General features: G+C 55.5%; 1 protein-coding gene across 1 annotated transcript in view; it reads right to left on the bottom strand.

The window, feature by feature from the left end:
• Positions 1-13,350, bottom strand: part of ASS1 (argininosuccinate synthase 1) — a 57,995-nt gene that overhangs the window by 32,027 nt on the left and 12,618 nt on the right. Inside the window, exons 5-7 of the mRNA XM_008005925.3 lie at positions 11,129-11,317; positions 5,477-5,533; positions 2,791-2,865 (exon numbers count right to left, since the gene is read on the bottom strand). Of these exons, the coding sequence (XP_008004116.1) occupies positions 2,791-2,865; positions 5,477-5,533; positions 11,129-11,317 (321 nt within the window). The remainder of the gene's footprint in view (positions 1-2,790; positions 2,866-5,476; positions 5,534-11,128; positions 11,318-13,350) is intronic.

Genomic DNA, 13,350 nt, shown 5'->3' with positions numbered 1-13,350 from the left:
ACCCTATCTCTACTAAAGATACAAAAATTAGCCTGGCATGGTGGCAGGCGCCTGTAGTCCCCGCTACTTTGGAGACTGAGGCAGGAGGATCACTTGAACTCGGGAGGCGGAGGTTGCAGTGAGCTGAGATAGTGCCAGTGCACTCCAGCTTGGGCGACAGAGTGAGACTATTTCGAAAAAGAAAGAAAAAAAAAAAGAAAAAGAAAAAGAAAAAAATCACTGAGGGCCCCTAAGAGCCTTAGCTTGTGTAGGTCATCTCCTCAATAGTTACCCTATTAGACATGAAAACTGAAATTTAACAAAACAAAACACAGCCCACGATCAACTCTAGAATTTGAGGACTCTTCAGCCCACACATTCGCCCTGTGCCCTTGACCAGGCATGGGCACCTGGACCTAGTGCAAGGCAAGGCTGGACTCACCAGCGGAGACGTCCCGGTGGCTTGCTGGGCTCCATCCTCGCTCCTTACTCAGCTCAGCTGCTGGGTGCTAAGCAGCCGGCCAGGCTCCATGGAGCCCCTGTTTTTGGGGGGTGGCGTGGAAACACCCTCGCCTCCCTTCTCAGGGGACCTCCCTCCAGGTGCAAGGAGAGGCGAAAGGGCGGGGAGGAAAGGAACAGGCGCCAGTGACAACGACCCTCCCAGGACCAAAGAGATTTGTGTTTTCCAGCCTCTCTCTGTCCCGAGGTGCCCCCCTCATACTCTCATTGTAATTGAGGAGAGAAAACAAAACCATCTCCAACATGTAGACAACGTGAGACCATCCTGTTTCTAGCTCCCACCTTGTGGTCTGGCTTTAAAAAGAATAATAATTATAGCCAGGCTGGGCAGCATAGCAAGACCCTCTACAAAAAAAAATTTACAAATTAGCCAAAGCCGGGTGCGGTGGCTCACACCTGCAATCCCAATACTTTGGGAGGCCAAGGAGGGTGGATTACTTGAGTCCAGGAGTTCAAGACCAGCCTGGGCAACATGGTGAGACCCTGTCTGTAATAAATAAATAAATAAATAAATAAAAATAAAAATAAAAATAAACAAAAATGAGCCAGATGTACTAGTGCACGTTTGTAGTTCCAGCTACTCAGGAGGCTGAGGTAGGGGGCTCAGATGAGCCCAGGAGGTTGAGGCTGCAGTGAGCTAGGATTATGCCACTGCACTCCAACATAGGTGACAGAATGAGACAGTGTCTCTAAAATTTTTTTTAAAAAATTATGGTGACAATGACAAGGATGGGGTGGTTCTGAGTGCTTTTCCGTTGGACGATGGGTGGGGAGAGGATAGCCAGTGAAGCAAATGCACGTTTTCTATGAGTCCTCTGGCACATTTTGGCCTTGGCTACTGAAGGGTCTTGAAAGCGGAGATTTTCAAAGCCCCATTGATTTTTGTGTCATCCAGCTCAGATCCTGCCTGGCTCGGAATTTTGGAGGAGGCCTCATCACTGCTCAGTCATTCTGACATTTCCTGGGTGCAGAAACGCTGCCTCTGCCTCCTTCTACAATGTGCTCAGATTCCCCACAGTCATTTCTGATGAAACCCGTCTCTAGGAGAGGGTAGGTGGCCGAGGGGCCCATGCTCATCTTTCCCTGGCAAACTTTTCCTGCTCAAAAGGTTATTTGGGATGGAAGCTGAGCTCAGCACCTTCTCCCCAAAACCTGAGAAGGAAGGACAGCAGCGCTCCTGAGACTCATCTATGCTAGAAAAATCAGAAGCCGCTTTTGTCTGGGGACTTAACGGAAAGAAAGGGCAACGTAGGGGTCAGCCCTGCCCCTGTCTATCTAGGACTCGAGGCATGAGGGTAGAGCTGGGTGGGGGCTCCAATTCATTATTCTTAAAGATGAAACATGCTTCATATTCTGTATCATCAAGGAGACAAGCGGGAGAAACCTCGCCAACCCAGCTCCCTTAATAGGTCTGCTATTTGACAATTTGTTTGGCAACATATGGGCTTTGCTCTTGTAAACTCCCCTCTTAATAATAAAACAACAGATGGTGGAGAAGGTCTTCCCTCCCAGCACTCCAGGTCTTAATGGGATGCTGGCGGCGGGGGCAGGGCTGCGTCCCTGCCGCGTCCCCTACCACGCGGCACCTTGGCTGCAGCGAGAGCTCACAGCCAGCCTTGGCGACTGCTATTTAAAAACCTGAGCAATTTTCTGGTGTGTGCACTGAGTTGCTTTTCCCCGGCCTGATTGATTGAGGCTGTTTGTCAAGGGCTGCCATCGAGTCGCTAAAAAGAAAGGTGCCCTGGGGAGCGGCTAAGGTTCTTGATGCAAAACTTCTAATATGTTTTATTGCAACTTGTACTTCAAAAAGGGCTGGTGCCGTAAAAGGCTTTGTCTGTGACTGTCCCTTGGAGCGCCTACCTGTTCCTGGCAAAGAGCTAGGGGCAGTTAGTATCCAGGGAATTGGAAGAACAGCTCCTGATCACATCCCCTAGCCGTCCCCCCAAGAGACACACACCAAGGGGGACACACTGCGGAGGTGGCAAGCAGAGCTCTGGTCTCCGCCTCCCAGGGAGCAGGAGAGTGAGCCGTGTGTCCTCTGACTTGGGGGACTGGGAAATGGCCTCAGAGAGGCTCTGCCCCGGCAACGGGCCTGGCAGATGACCACACCTCTGCGGGGTCGGCCCCAGGGACAGAGGCCACGTGTGTAGGCAGCCGGGGTGGAAGTTCAGTCCCCCATCACATGGGGTCAGTCCCGGCCTAGGCCACTGGCTTAGACAGCCCCTAGCAGGGACGTGCCCGGGGAGGGGGTTGTAGGGAAAGGTTGGGGGTGGTGGGGAGACTCGGCCATACCTTTGCGTATTCCATCAGGTCATTGCGGCCCTTGAACCGGTTGTAGAATTCGGGCATCCTCCAGGGAGCAATGACCTGGACATAGGACAACGGGTCAGAGCCGGGAGAGCCGAGCTGTGGGATTCCTCTGGCCTGCAGACTGTAGAGCTGACCTCTCCTGGGAGGGGCCCATGGGGGTCTCTGGCGCATCCCCAGAGAGGACACCGTTGTGGAGGGTGAGCAGGGAGTGCCATGAAGGAAGGGAAGGACACAGACTCCTGCACCGGGGCCGGCTGGACGGAGCCTGAACTCCATGGCAGAATGGTGGTGTGCTGGGGGGAGAAGGGGGTCCCTGTTCCCTGGGGCTCAGTCTCCCCAACCAAGACCTGAGAGTTTGAACTAGATGGGGTTCATGGTCCTTGCCAGCACCTTCAGCCACAGGGCCACTGCCATGACCCAGGGAAAGTCCACAGAGATACCGCCGCCGGCCTGGCCCCACGTGTGGTCGGGGGCCTGGAGAGGCACAGGCTGCCCCCCGCCCACTTCTCTGGGTGTGGAAGGGAAAAAGTGGGGGAAGACTCAGCCTGGCCGAGGGACCAAGCTTGTTCCACCTGAGCCCCTTGGCCTGAGCTGGTAAAAAGAGCCCCCCACTCAGCCCTGGAGCTCACCAGGCCCCTGCCTCTGAGCAGGACTCGGGGGCATGTGCATGTGTGGGTGGAGACACCATTCGGTTGCTGGGCCGTGGAGCTGATGGTGATGCAGAGCGATGGAAGGGGCCCGCCACCGCCTCAGCCCCTCCGAGCATCCATGGGAAGACTCCAGCCCTATTCCCAGCTCCTGAAGCAGCTTGGCCCCTGCCCCAATCCCATCTCAGTGCCTGAGCTTAGCCTCTGCAGACAAAGACCTCGAAACTGGACACCCTGGCCCCCCAAGCTGCTGTGGGAACCGAGGGAGGGCCCCGTCCTGCGGCCTCGCCGGCAGCAAGTCAACAAGCAGCTCCTGTCCCGGCCACTCAGCTGCCTGGTGTCTGGGGTCAAAACAGATCATTAGAGCTCATTACGGCTCACCTCCAGGCCACGCAGCCCAGGCAGCTACCAGCTGGTTAAAGGCACGGGGAAAGAGATTCCTCTTAGAAAGAACAAAATGGAAACTCCTGCGGGCCCCCTGGGGAGGGGCAACTCGTCCGGAGCTTCAGCCCAAAGTGGTCTCAAAAGAGCTCATTCTCGGCCTGTGCTGTTCACAGGTGGCCACAATCCACGGGTGGCCATTCAGAACACCTGAAATCCGGCCAGCTAGCGAGATACGCCCACATGCAGCACATTCTGGGTCTTGAAGACTCAGCACGAGAAAAAAAGATGGTAAACATCTCATTAATACATTTTTTTTTTCCATTGATGACACGAGGAATGATAACATTTTGGATATATGGGTTTTGGTAAAAACATGTTATTAAAATCATGTCCCTTGTTTCGTTTTTCTATTTTTTAATATGGCTACTAGAGCTGGGCGCAGTGGCTCACGCCTGTAATTCCAGCACTCTGGGAGGCCAAGGCGGGCGGATCACGAGGTCAGGAGTTCGAGACCAGCCTGGCCAACACAGAGAAACCCCAGGTGTGGTGGCGCGTGCCTATAGTCCCAGCTACTCAGGAGCTGAGTCAGGGAGAATCGCTTGAACCTGGGAGGCAGAGGTTGCAGTGAGATTGCGCTGCTGTCCTCCAGCCTGGGTGACAGAGTGAGTCTCCAGAAAAAAAAAAATCTCTCTCTCTCTCATATATTTATATATATATGGCTACTAGAAAAATCGGGCAGCTTGCAGTGGCAGTATGCATCAAACTCTCACTGCTCGGCCCTGCCCCGGGCCCTGCACATGACACTCCTGGAGCTGAGTGAAGGAATGAATGTGTCCATTCATTCATGCGCAGACACAGGCCAGGTCCAAGGTCAAGCTGGAGGGGTAGAGGTGGTAGTAGCAGGCTGGGCAATACCCACAGGTGCCCTTCTGCCTGGGTGACATGCCATAGGCCAGGGTGGTTGATGCCCTGAGATCCTGGTGATTCCCACCCTAGGAAAGGCTCAGAGATGCTGGGGACCAGGTGCAGGTGGCCTGGGGAGGAGCCAGGCATAGCTGGGGGCTCTGACTGGGGCTCGGAGGTCTCTGAGCATCCCAGACGCCAGCAACCACATCTCAGAGCCATCCCTGCCCGCACCTGGGGTGCCAGAGCCATCCCTGCCCGCACCAGGGGATGCCAGAGCCATCCCTGCCCACACCTGGAGTGCCAGAGTCATCCCTGCCCACACCTGGAGTGCCAGAGCCATCCCTGCCCGCACCTGGAGTGCCAGAGCCATCCCTGCCCACACCTGGAGTGCCAGAGCCATCCCTGCCCGCACCTGGGGTGCCAGAGCCATCCCTGCCCACACCTGGGGAATGCCAGGGACGTGGCTGAAGAGTGGCAGGGACTCTCTATCCCATGCCCCGGCACCTGGACAGCACCTCTGGGAAGAATGAATGGCAGGGGGAGAAAGTGTGTCCCCTGGAACTGGCCCCAGTGAAGGGAGCCTCCCCAGCAGGCTGTCCACCTGACGGGCACCCCTGCCACGGAGAAGATCCTGTGCCTGTCCTGTGCAATCTCCCAGAACCCTGCGCCCTCCTCCCCACCAGGGGCTGCAGCTGCCCGTGCTCCCGCTCAGGGGAGGAGCCACATCCTACCTTTATCTGGGGGGCCAGCGAGTAGCAGGTGAGCTCAAACCGGACCTGATCGTTCCCCTGCAATGCAGAACAGAGGGCTGTCAGGAGCCACAGGATGGGGGTTCTGGCGTCTGGGGGAGGAAGTGAGGACAAGGACAGTCCATGGCAGAGACAGAGCTGGGCAGAGCACGTACACATGTGGAGTCATGCAGCGTAGGTCACGTATGTGTGGGCACGTGGCAGGAGGGAGATGTGCACATCTGGGGACATGGCAGAGTACAGGAGAGGGCACACATGTCACGTGGGTAGCTGCAGGGCACGTCTGACCCCTTGGGGCTGGAGGCCCAGCCACTGTCAAGACCTGGGGAGCCAGGCCCTGTTCCCGCAGCCCCAGAGCTCACACTATAGTCCTTCCTCAAGGCTCCCACATTGCTGACCCTGCCTTGCCCAAATCAAGCTCACTTCAGGGCTGGGGCATCAGGGTGCTCGGACTCCCCCATACCCATACGTTTGGGAACCCTGTCACCTCTCTGAGCCTCAGTTTCCCCATCTCTTCAATGGCTGGTTTCAGGGAGGAGGTGGAACGAGGTGACCACTGAAGGCCCTTTGCTCCACAGCTCTTCTCTGCACAGAGAGGGAAACTGAGGCCCAGAAAGGGAAAGGAACCAGTTCAAGGACACACAGCCAGGGTAGGCCCGGGAGCCAAGCCCAGGTCCCCAGGACCATGGTCACCCCCTCGGGCAGGTTGCCTCGCCTGCATCTTCTGTGGGTAAATGGAGATACCCCAACACCCCCACTGAGCTGTGAACGCTACCCCCGACACAGCTGGGACCGCCGTCCACACTGATGCCGAGGAGGAGGAGGCCGGGGTCAGCGCAGGCAGCCGCCAGCCCAGCTCTATCCCCAGAGAGAAAATGGCCGTCCACGTCTCCTGCTTCCCCATGGGCTCGGCGGCCCGGAGGAAGACTTAAGCGCTGTGGAAATGACAGAGGCACCTTTCGCCTACTGTGAAAACTGCATGGGCGCAGCCAGGCAGCGGTGGGAATTACATGCTATTTTCCAGACTCTCGTCAGGTGGCACAGAATCCAGGGTTCAGACTCTGCAGAGCTGGGAGCTGTGTGCGTGGCACAGGCCTCGGGCTGGCCTCACTCACCCTCCAAGCAGGCCCTTTAGTGAGCACCCACTGTGTGCTGTCACTCAGAGAAGCCCAGGGCCAGGGGGATTTTTAGCCCTGTTTCATGGATGAAGAAAGTGAAGCTCAGAGAGGTGCAGCCACTTGTCCAGGGCCACACAGCAAACACGCTCATCCTAATAGTTCACACTCAGGCAGCGGGGCTGAGCTCCATGTGTAATTAACTCACTGAATCCTTCAAGCAGACCCAGGAAGCAGGTTCTGTTAGTCCCATCTTACGGATGGGGACACTGAGGTGGGGGTGGCCACATTTGCCTGCGGACCCCCGGCTGGCCCCATTCCTGGAGCAACTAAAAGACAGCCTCGTTTGAGATGGTAAGGCACGGTCCCATGTTGCATGGCCCAGCTATTTCCCCCTCACAGCTTCATGTTTCCCCAACACAAAGACGGCTTGTGCCTCACCAGCCAGGCACGGCCGAGCTGCTGTCTGCCCATCCAGATGCTGCCATGGGGACACCCATCTGTTCAGGAGCCAGAGACTCTCGAAGAGGCCAAACAAACGCTTCCTTGGTTCAAACTCTGCCCTCGTCTCAGGCAAGAGCCAAGGAGGCCAGTCCAGTCCTTCCCCTTCTGAACCCCAAGACCCCAGCACCAGGGCAGCTCCCGGCAGCTTTCCCGGGAGAAGGGGGATGTAGGGTCTCACACACGAGTGTCCGCATGCTGACATTAGTGCACACGTGTGTAAACATGCATGTAAACACGGGCCCACTGGGACAGGGGGGCCTGGGGTCTCCCATCTGCCCTGGGCCAGCCACACAGATGGTGCCATTTACAAAACTCTTGCTCTCCAGTCAGAGTCTCAGAATCATATTTCCAGGCCCCTCTTCCAAAACCAGGGGGAGAGAGGTGCCCTGCAAGGGCCACCCCAGCTTCGGTGCAGCTCTCCGGGTGGGCAGGGGTGGGGCTGGCAGCAGGGCATGGGAGGGGAGAGTGGGGCTCAATTTCTGTACCAGGTGCCGTCTGGACGGGGTGCTGCGGGGGAGGCTGCCTCCGCCTCTGCCTCCAGGGCTGGGCTCTGGCAGTTCCTGCAAACAGGATGCCCTTCCCCCTCACATCCCAGGCCAATGCGTGCCCCCCCCGACATTTCGCTGTCACCTTCCCTGAGCCTAAAGACCCGAGGGCCTCCGCCTGGCCTGTCCCATGATGGTACGCCCTGTGATGGCGCCCGGGGCGGTGCTGGGTGGATACTCACGGGATGGTGGTGCTGGGTGGATACTCGGGGTAAATGCCTGAAGGCTGGACCAGCACCTCCAAGGCCTTGGATCCCCCGCTCCCAGCCTTCCTGGTTCCCCACTCACACCCCAAGTTCTCGGAAATTGTCTCCAGAGGCTGTTGGGGGTTTCCTGGGCACTGTCATAAAGGGACACTGAGGCACAGCAGTAGGCCTTGCCTGTCAACCCCAGGAAAGAGGTGGCTGTGCCAGGTAGCACCTGCTGCAGGCATCCCTGGAGTCCGTCCCTCTTGGGTCCTCTGAGTGTGAATGCAGGGACGCCCCCAAGTCCCGAGTGGCCACAGCACTACTTCGGGGGGCGTTCTTCTCAGAACCACGCCCTGTAGGACCAGGGTGGGAAACAGGACCCCGGTGGTGCCGCCACCTCCTCCCGCCTTGGTTGGCGCCCAAAGCCTCAAACACAAGCCTCTGGCGCCCTCTGGTGGCCATATGGAGGAGGGGCGCACACGGCTGCGGGAGGCTGTTCCAGGCTAAATGTGGGCTGGTCTGGCGTCGGGGTCTCCACGTGGACTTGGGAGCTACCTGAGCCAGAGCGGACCCACCCACACTCACCCACCCACCCATGCACTCCACAAGCCCTGAATGCCGCCCTACTGAACCTCAATGGTACCGTTGGAAAGAACTGAGGGCAGGACCTCTCCTAGAATTCTGATCCGCTGCCCTTGGCTTGTATGCCTCCTGGGATGGGGAGCTCACGATCCAGCTCATTCCATTACGGCAGACGGGTCGGGAGCTTTTTTTTTTTTTTTTTTTTTTTTTTTTTGAGACAGAGTCTCGCTCTGTCGCCCAGTCCTGATCCTCTGGGTTCTCCCTCCTATGCATTCTTTCTCTGGCACCAGCTTTGCATGGATGGCAGCACACACACGTCCCTGCCCAACAGCCCAGGCCCGCCCAACCCTCCTTGCCTGGTTTCCTACCATCCCATCACCCACAGCTGGAGTGACAGTAAAAACCAAGGCCGCAGTCTGTGTGAGAAGCTCTTCCCTGTCTCTTCCCCAACATCTCGCTGGGGGAATCACTGGCCACCTCCATCCAACCGGAGACCTCCTTCCGCCCGCGGAGACCTCCTTCCGCCTCCGGAGACCTCCTTCCGCCCCCTCATCAGTTGCCCTCAGGATGAAGCCAAACTTCCCGGCATGACCTCGGCCCAGTCCTGGCCCTATTGCCTCCCCCAAGGCAACAGCTCCTGCTCCACAGCCCCAGACAGACTGTCCTTCAGCGCCTCTTGGCTCTAAGCCTTTGCACAGACTGTTCCGTCTACCTCTCACACTCTTCCATACCATTATTCACTCCTCTAGACTCATCCTTAGCCCCTGCCTGCTGCCCCTGCAGCTCCCTGGCACAGACCCCCGGCCCCGCCCCCATTCCTCATCACACATCCATTTTCTCTTCTTTTGCCAGGAAATGGGCTCTCTGAGGGTAGGCGGTGAGCCCAAGAAGTTCAGCACTGTGCCAGCGCCAGCAAGCGCCCAATCCCAGCAGACACCCAGTGCAAGCTTGCTGAACTCGTGCTCCAGTGAAGAAATGAACACTTGGACTTTCAAAGACATGACAGGTGCCATCCTGGTGGGTGGCTGTCTCCAAGGCCACCCTCAAATCAACCGTGTCTCCTCCATCATCATCTTAGCCGTGTGTGTGTCCCTGCACCACAGAGAGCCAGGACCTGTTCCCACCAACAGCACCCTGACCAGCCCGGGTCAGGGTGAGCTCCCCGTCACTGGGGAGTTTCTGAGCCTTCTGACTGTGGGGTTGGTAAGCAGTCAATTCCTGTACCAGGCTCTTGGCATGCCGTCCACTGACTGTAAGAGCTCATGACTTGAGTCTTTATAAAAACATTGGCCAACAGTTGCCAACATTGTCAGGAATCTGGTTTCTCAAGGATCGCCTTCTGAAGGGCAGCAGGCAGGGGGCTTCCTGTCTCGCACCCCACGGGGGCCCTGCAGTCTGCACTGGGACACAGGGACACACGGCCCGGAGGGAAGGCGTGTGTGATGGGTTGATTTGTGTTTCCACAAAATGATGGGTTCAAGTCCTAACCCCAGTCCCTCCGAAGGTGGCCTCGTTTGGTCTTGACAGAAATAACCAAGTTAAGGCTGGGCATGGTGGCTCACGCCTGTAATCCCAGTGCTTTGGGAGGCCAAGGCTGGTGGATCATTTGAGGTCAGGAGTTCAAGACCAGCCTGCCCAACATGGGGAAACCCTGTCTCTACTAAAACTACAAATATTAGCCGGGTGTGGGGGGGTACACGCCTGTAATCCCAGCTACTCAGGAGGCTGAGGCAGGGGAATTGATTCAGTCTGGGAGGCAGAGGTTACAGTGAGCTGAGATCGAGCCACTGCACTCTAGCCTGGGCAACAGAGTAAGACTCTGTCTCAAAAAAAAAAAAAAAAAAAAGAGAGAGAAAAAAAGAAGTAACCAAGTTAAGATGAGGTCATTGCAGGGCCTCATCCAAGGCAGGAAATCCAAGGCTGGGGTTCCTGTAGCAAGGAGAAGGTAAACAGACAAGCAGAGGGAAGACGATGCGAAGACAGGAAGAAGACAGCTTGGGAAGACGGAGGACGGGAGTGACACAGCCACACGCTAAGGGACACCAGAGGCCACTGGAAGCTGGAGAGAGGCCTGAGCCGGAGGCTTCCTGGCGCCCTCAGAGGCTGTGTGGCCCTGCCCACGCCCTCACTATGGAGCTCAGGGCTCCAGAACCCTGAGGCAGAACAGTTCTGTGCTCTAAGCCACCAATTTGAGACATTTTGTTACCCCAGCCCTGGGAAACTAAGACAGGGCGTGACCCCTATCTTGCAAATGAAGAAACTGAGGTTCAGGAAGTGGCGAAGGGCCCTGGCTGAGGACACATGGCGAGCCAGCAGCAGAGCTCGCCTTTGAACTCCACTCTGCCAACTCGGGGTTTTCAACACTTTCCTGTGTGTCCTCTGGGGGACTCACGCAGTGACCTTGGTCAGTGCAACCTTGGACAGCGTCCCCAGGCCTCAGCAGCAAGTCTGCCAAGTGGGGTGACATTGCTCCCACAGCAACGGGTGGAGGTGAGGACTCAGAATGGGCGTTCAGGTGCCGCAATGCACTGATCGCAGGGGCGAGCTGTTACTCGTCTCACTGGGGTCTAAACAAAGCCGTGCAGCCACCTTGCACCAAGTCTGCCCCTGAGGCACACCAGGAAACTGCTCGAGAGGTGCTCATCTCCTTCCCACACCCCTCCGCATCTCCCTCTGCCCAGCCCTTCCCAGGTGCCTCACCTTTCCTGTGGCGCCATGGGACACATACTTGGCCCCCTCCCGCTGGGCGATTTCCACTTGTTTGCGGGCGATGCAAGGCCTGGCGAGAGAGGTGCCCAGGAGGTAGCGGTCTTCATACAGTGCGCTGGACTGGATGGCCGGCCAGATGAACTCCTCCACAAACTCCCTGCTGACATCCTCAATGAACACCTACGTGAAGAGAAGCCCGGAAAGAAGAAGTCAGCAAGGACAGGGGCCAGCCCAGGGGCCTCAGCTAGCTGAGAACTACAAGGGGCCACCCAGGCTGTGCCTGGTACTTCTCCTTCTGCATCTGCAGTAGACATCATTCATCAACCCCAGCACACTGCACTGTTACTCTCCCTCCTGCACTCATGGCAGACATTGCTAATCAATAGCTTGCTTTTGTTTTTTGAGTTGAAGTCTCACTCTGTTGCCCAGGTTGGAGTGTGCAGTGGCTCAGTCTCGGCTCACTGCGACCTCTGTCTCCCGGGTTCAAGCGACTCCCCTGCCTCAGCCTCCTGAGTAGCTGGGATTACAGGCACGCGCCACTATGCCCTGCTAATTTTTGTATTTTTGGTAGAGATGGGGTTTCACCATGTTGGCCAGGTTGCTCTCGAATCCCTGACCTCAGGTGATCCACCTGCCTCAGCCTCCCAAAGTGCTGGGATTACAGGCGTGAGCCACCGCGGCCGGCCTGCTCACCAATCCTGATGCACTATTCTGTGAAACTGGATGTGGCTTCTAAATCCGCCCCAACAAGATGAGACTTAATTGTCACCTAAGATCTCACAGCAGTAGTTCCCAACCAGAGACGGTTTTGTCCCTGTGGGAGGTGGGAGTAGGGGAGGCATCTGGAAATATCTGGATATATTTTTGGTTGCCACAACTGCCAGGTCGGGGGTGAGGGTAATTCTGGCAGCTAGTGGGTAAAGGCTAGGGATGCTGCTAAAATCCTCCCGTGCACAGGACGGCCAGCCACATGGAAACAGTGCCAAGACTGAGAAAGCCCCATCTAGATGAATGGTTCTTGAAATGTAGACCCCCAGGCGTTCCCAGTGACTTTTCAGGGAGACGCTGAGTGAAATTTATTTTTATTTATTTATTTTTTGGAGACAGGGTCTTTCTCTGTCACCCAGACTGGAGTGCAGTGATGTGATCCTAGCTCACTGCAGCCTCAACCTCCTGGGTTCAAACAATCCTCCCACCTCAGCCTGGGACTACAGGCACGTGCTTCCATGCCCGGCTAAGTTTTTTATTTTTTGTGGAGATGGGGTCTCACTATGTTGCCCAGTTTTCTTCATAGACTTCAATAAAACAAGGCATCACATAGCAAGGAAGCCCTGGGAGGCTAAAAGAGAAAAACAAACAAGCCAACAAAAAACAGGTTAATGCAGAAAACAACTACAGGAGTCCATCTGTTTTCTGTTAAGCCAGACATTAAAGAGATTCGCAAAAATGGAAGCCAATAAGATTCTTACTAAAATTTTTTGTTTGAGAAAACAGTTATTTTTCATAAGTATAATGTTACTTATGTTAACATGTACTGTTTATTTAAAACATTTCAGCTTTTATTTCTAATATGATAAATATCAACAGATATTATCCATAAAATCTCTCTAAGGCCTTTAATAATTTTTTTTTTGAAACAGACTCTCACTCTGTCATCCAGACTGGAGTGTAGAGGTGCAATCTTGGCTCACTGCAACCTCTGCCTTCCAGGTTCCTCCTGCCTCAGCCTCCCGAGTGGCTGGGACTACAGGCATGTGGGGTTTCACTACTAAAGAAACCAGGCTGGTTGGCCAGGCTGATCTCCAACTCCTGACCTCAAGAGATCTGCCCACTTCAGCCTCCCAAAGTGCTAGGATTACAAGCGTGGGCCACTGCACCCAGCCAAGCCCTTCAATAATTTTTAAGAGTCGAGAAATTCTTAGTACTGCTTTTGCAACTTCCTGTGTCTATAATTATTTTGAAAAAATCCTTTTAAAAAATGAAATAAAAGGCAAAGAAAAGAAAGCAATTGGGACTAAGGATATATGAAAAACATTAGGATAAGTGTGTTTTGTTTGTTTGGTTGGTTGGTTTTTTTTTTTTTTTAAAAGACGGAGTTTCGCTGTTGTCGCCCAGGCTGGAGTGCAGTGGTATAATCTCGGCTCACTGCAACCTCCACCTCCCGGGTTCAAGTGATTCTCTTGCCTCAGCCTCCCGAGTAGCTGGGATTATAG

Source organism: Chlorocebus sabaeus, chromosome 12, assembly GCF_047675955.1.
Source record: "Chlorocebus sabaeus isolate Y175 chromosome 12, mChlSab1.0.hap1, whole genome shotgun sequence".
Taxonomy (NCBI): domain Eukaryota; kingdom Metazoa; phylum Chordata; class Mammalia; order Primates; family Cercopithecidae; genus Chlorocebus; species Chlorocebus sabaeus.
This window is presented reverse-complemented; position numbering and strand designations above follow the sequence as displayed.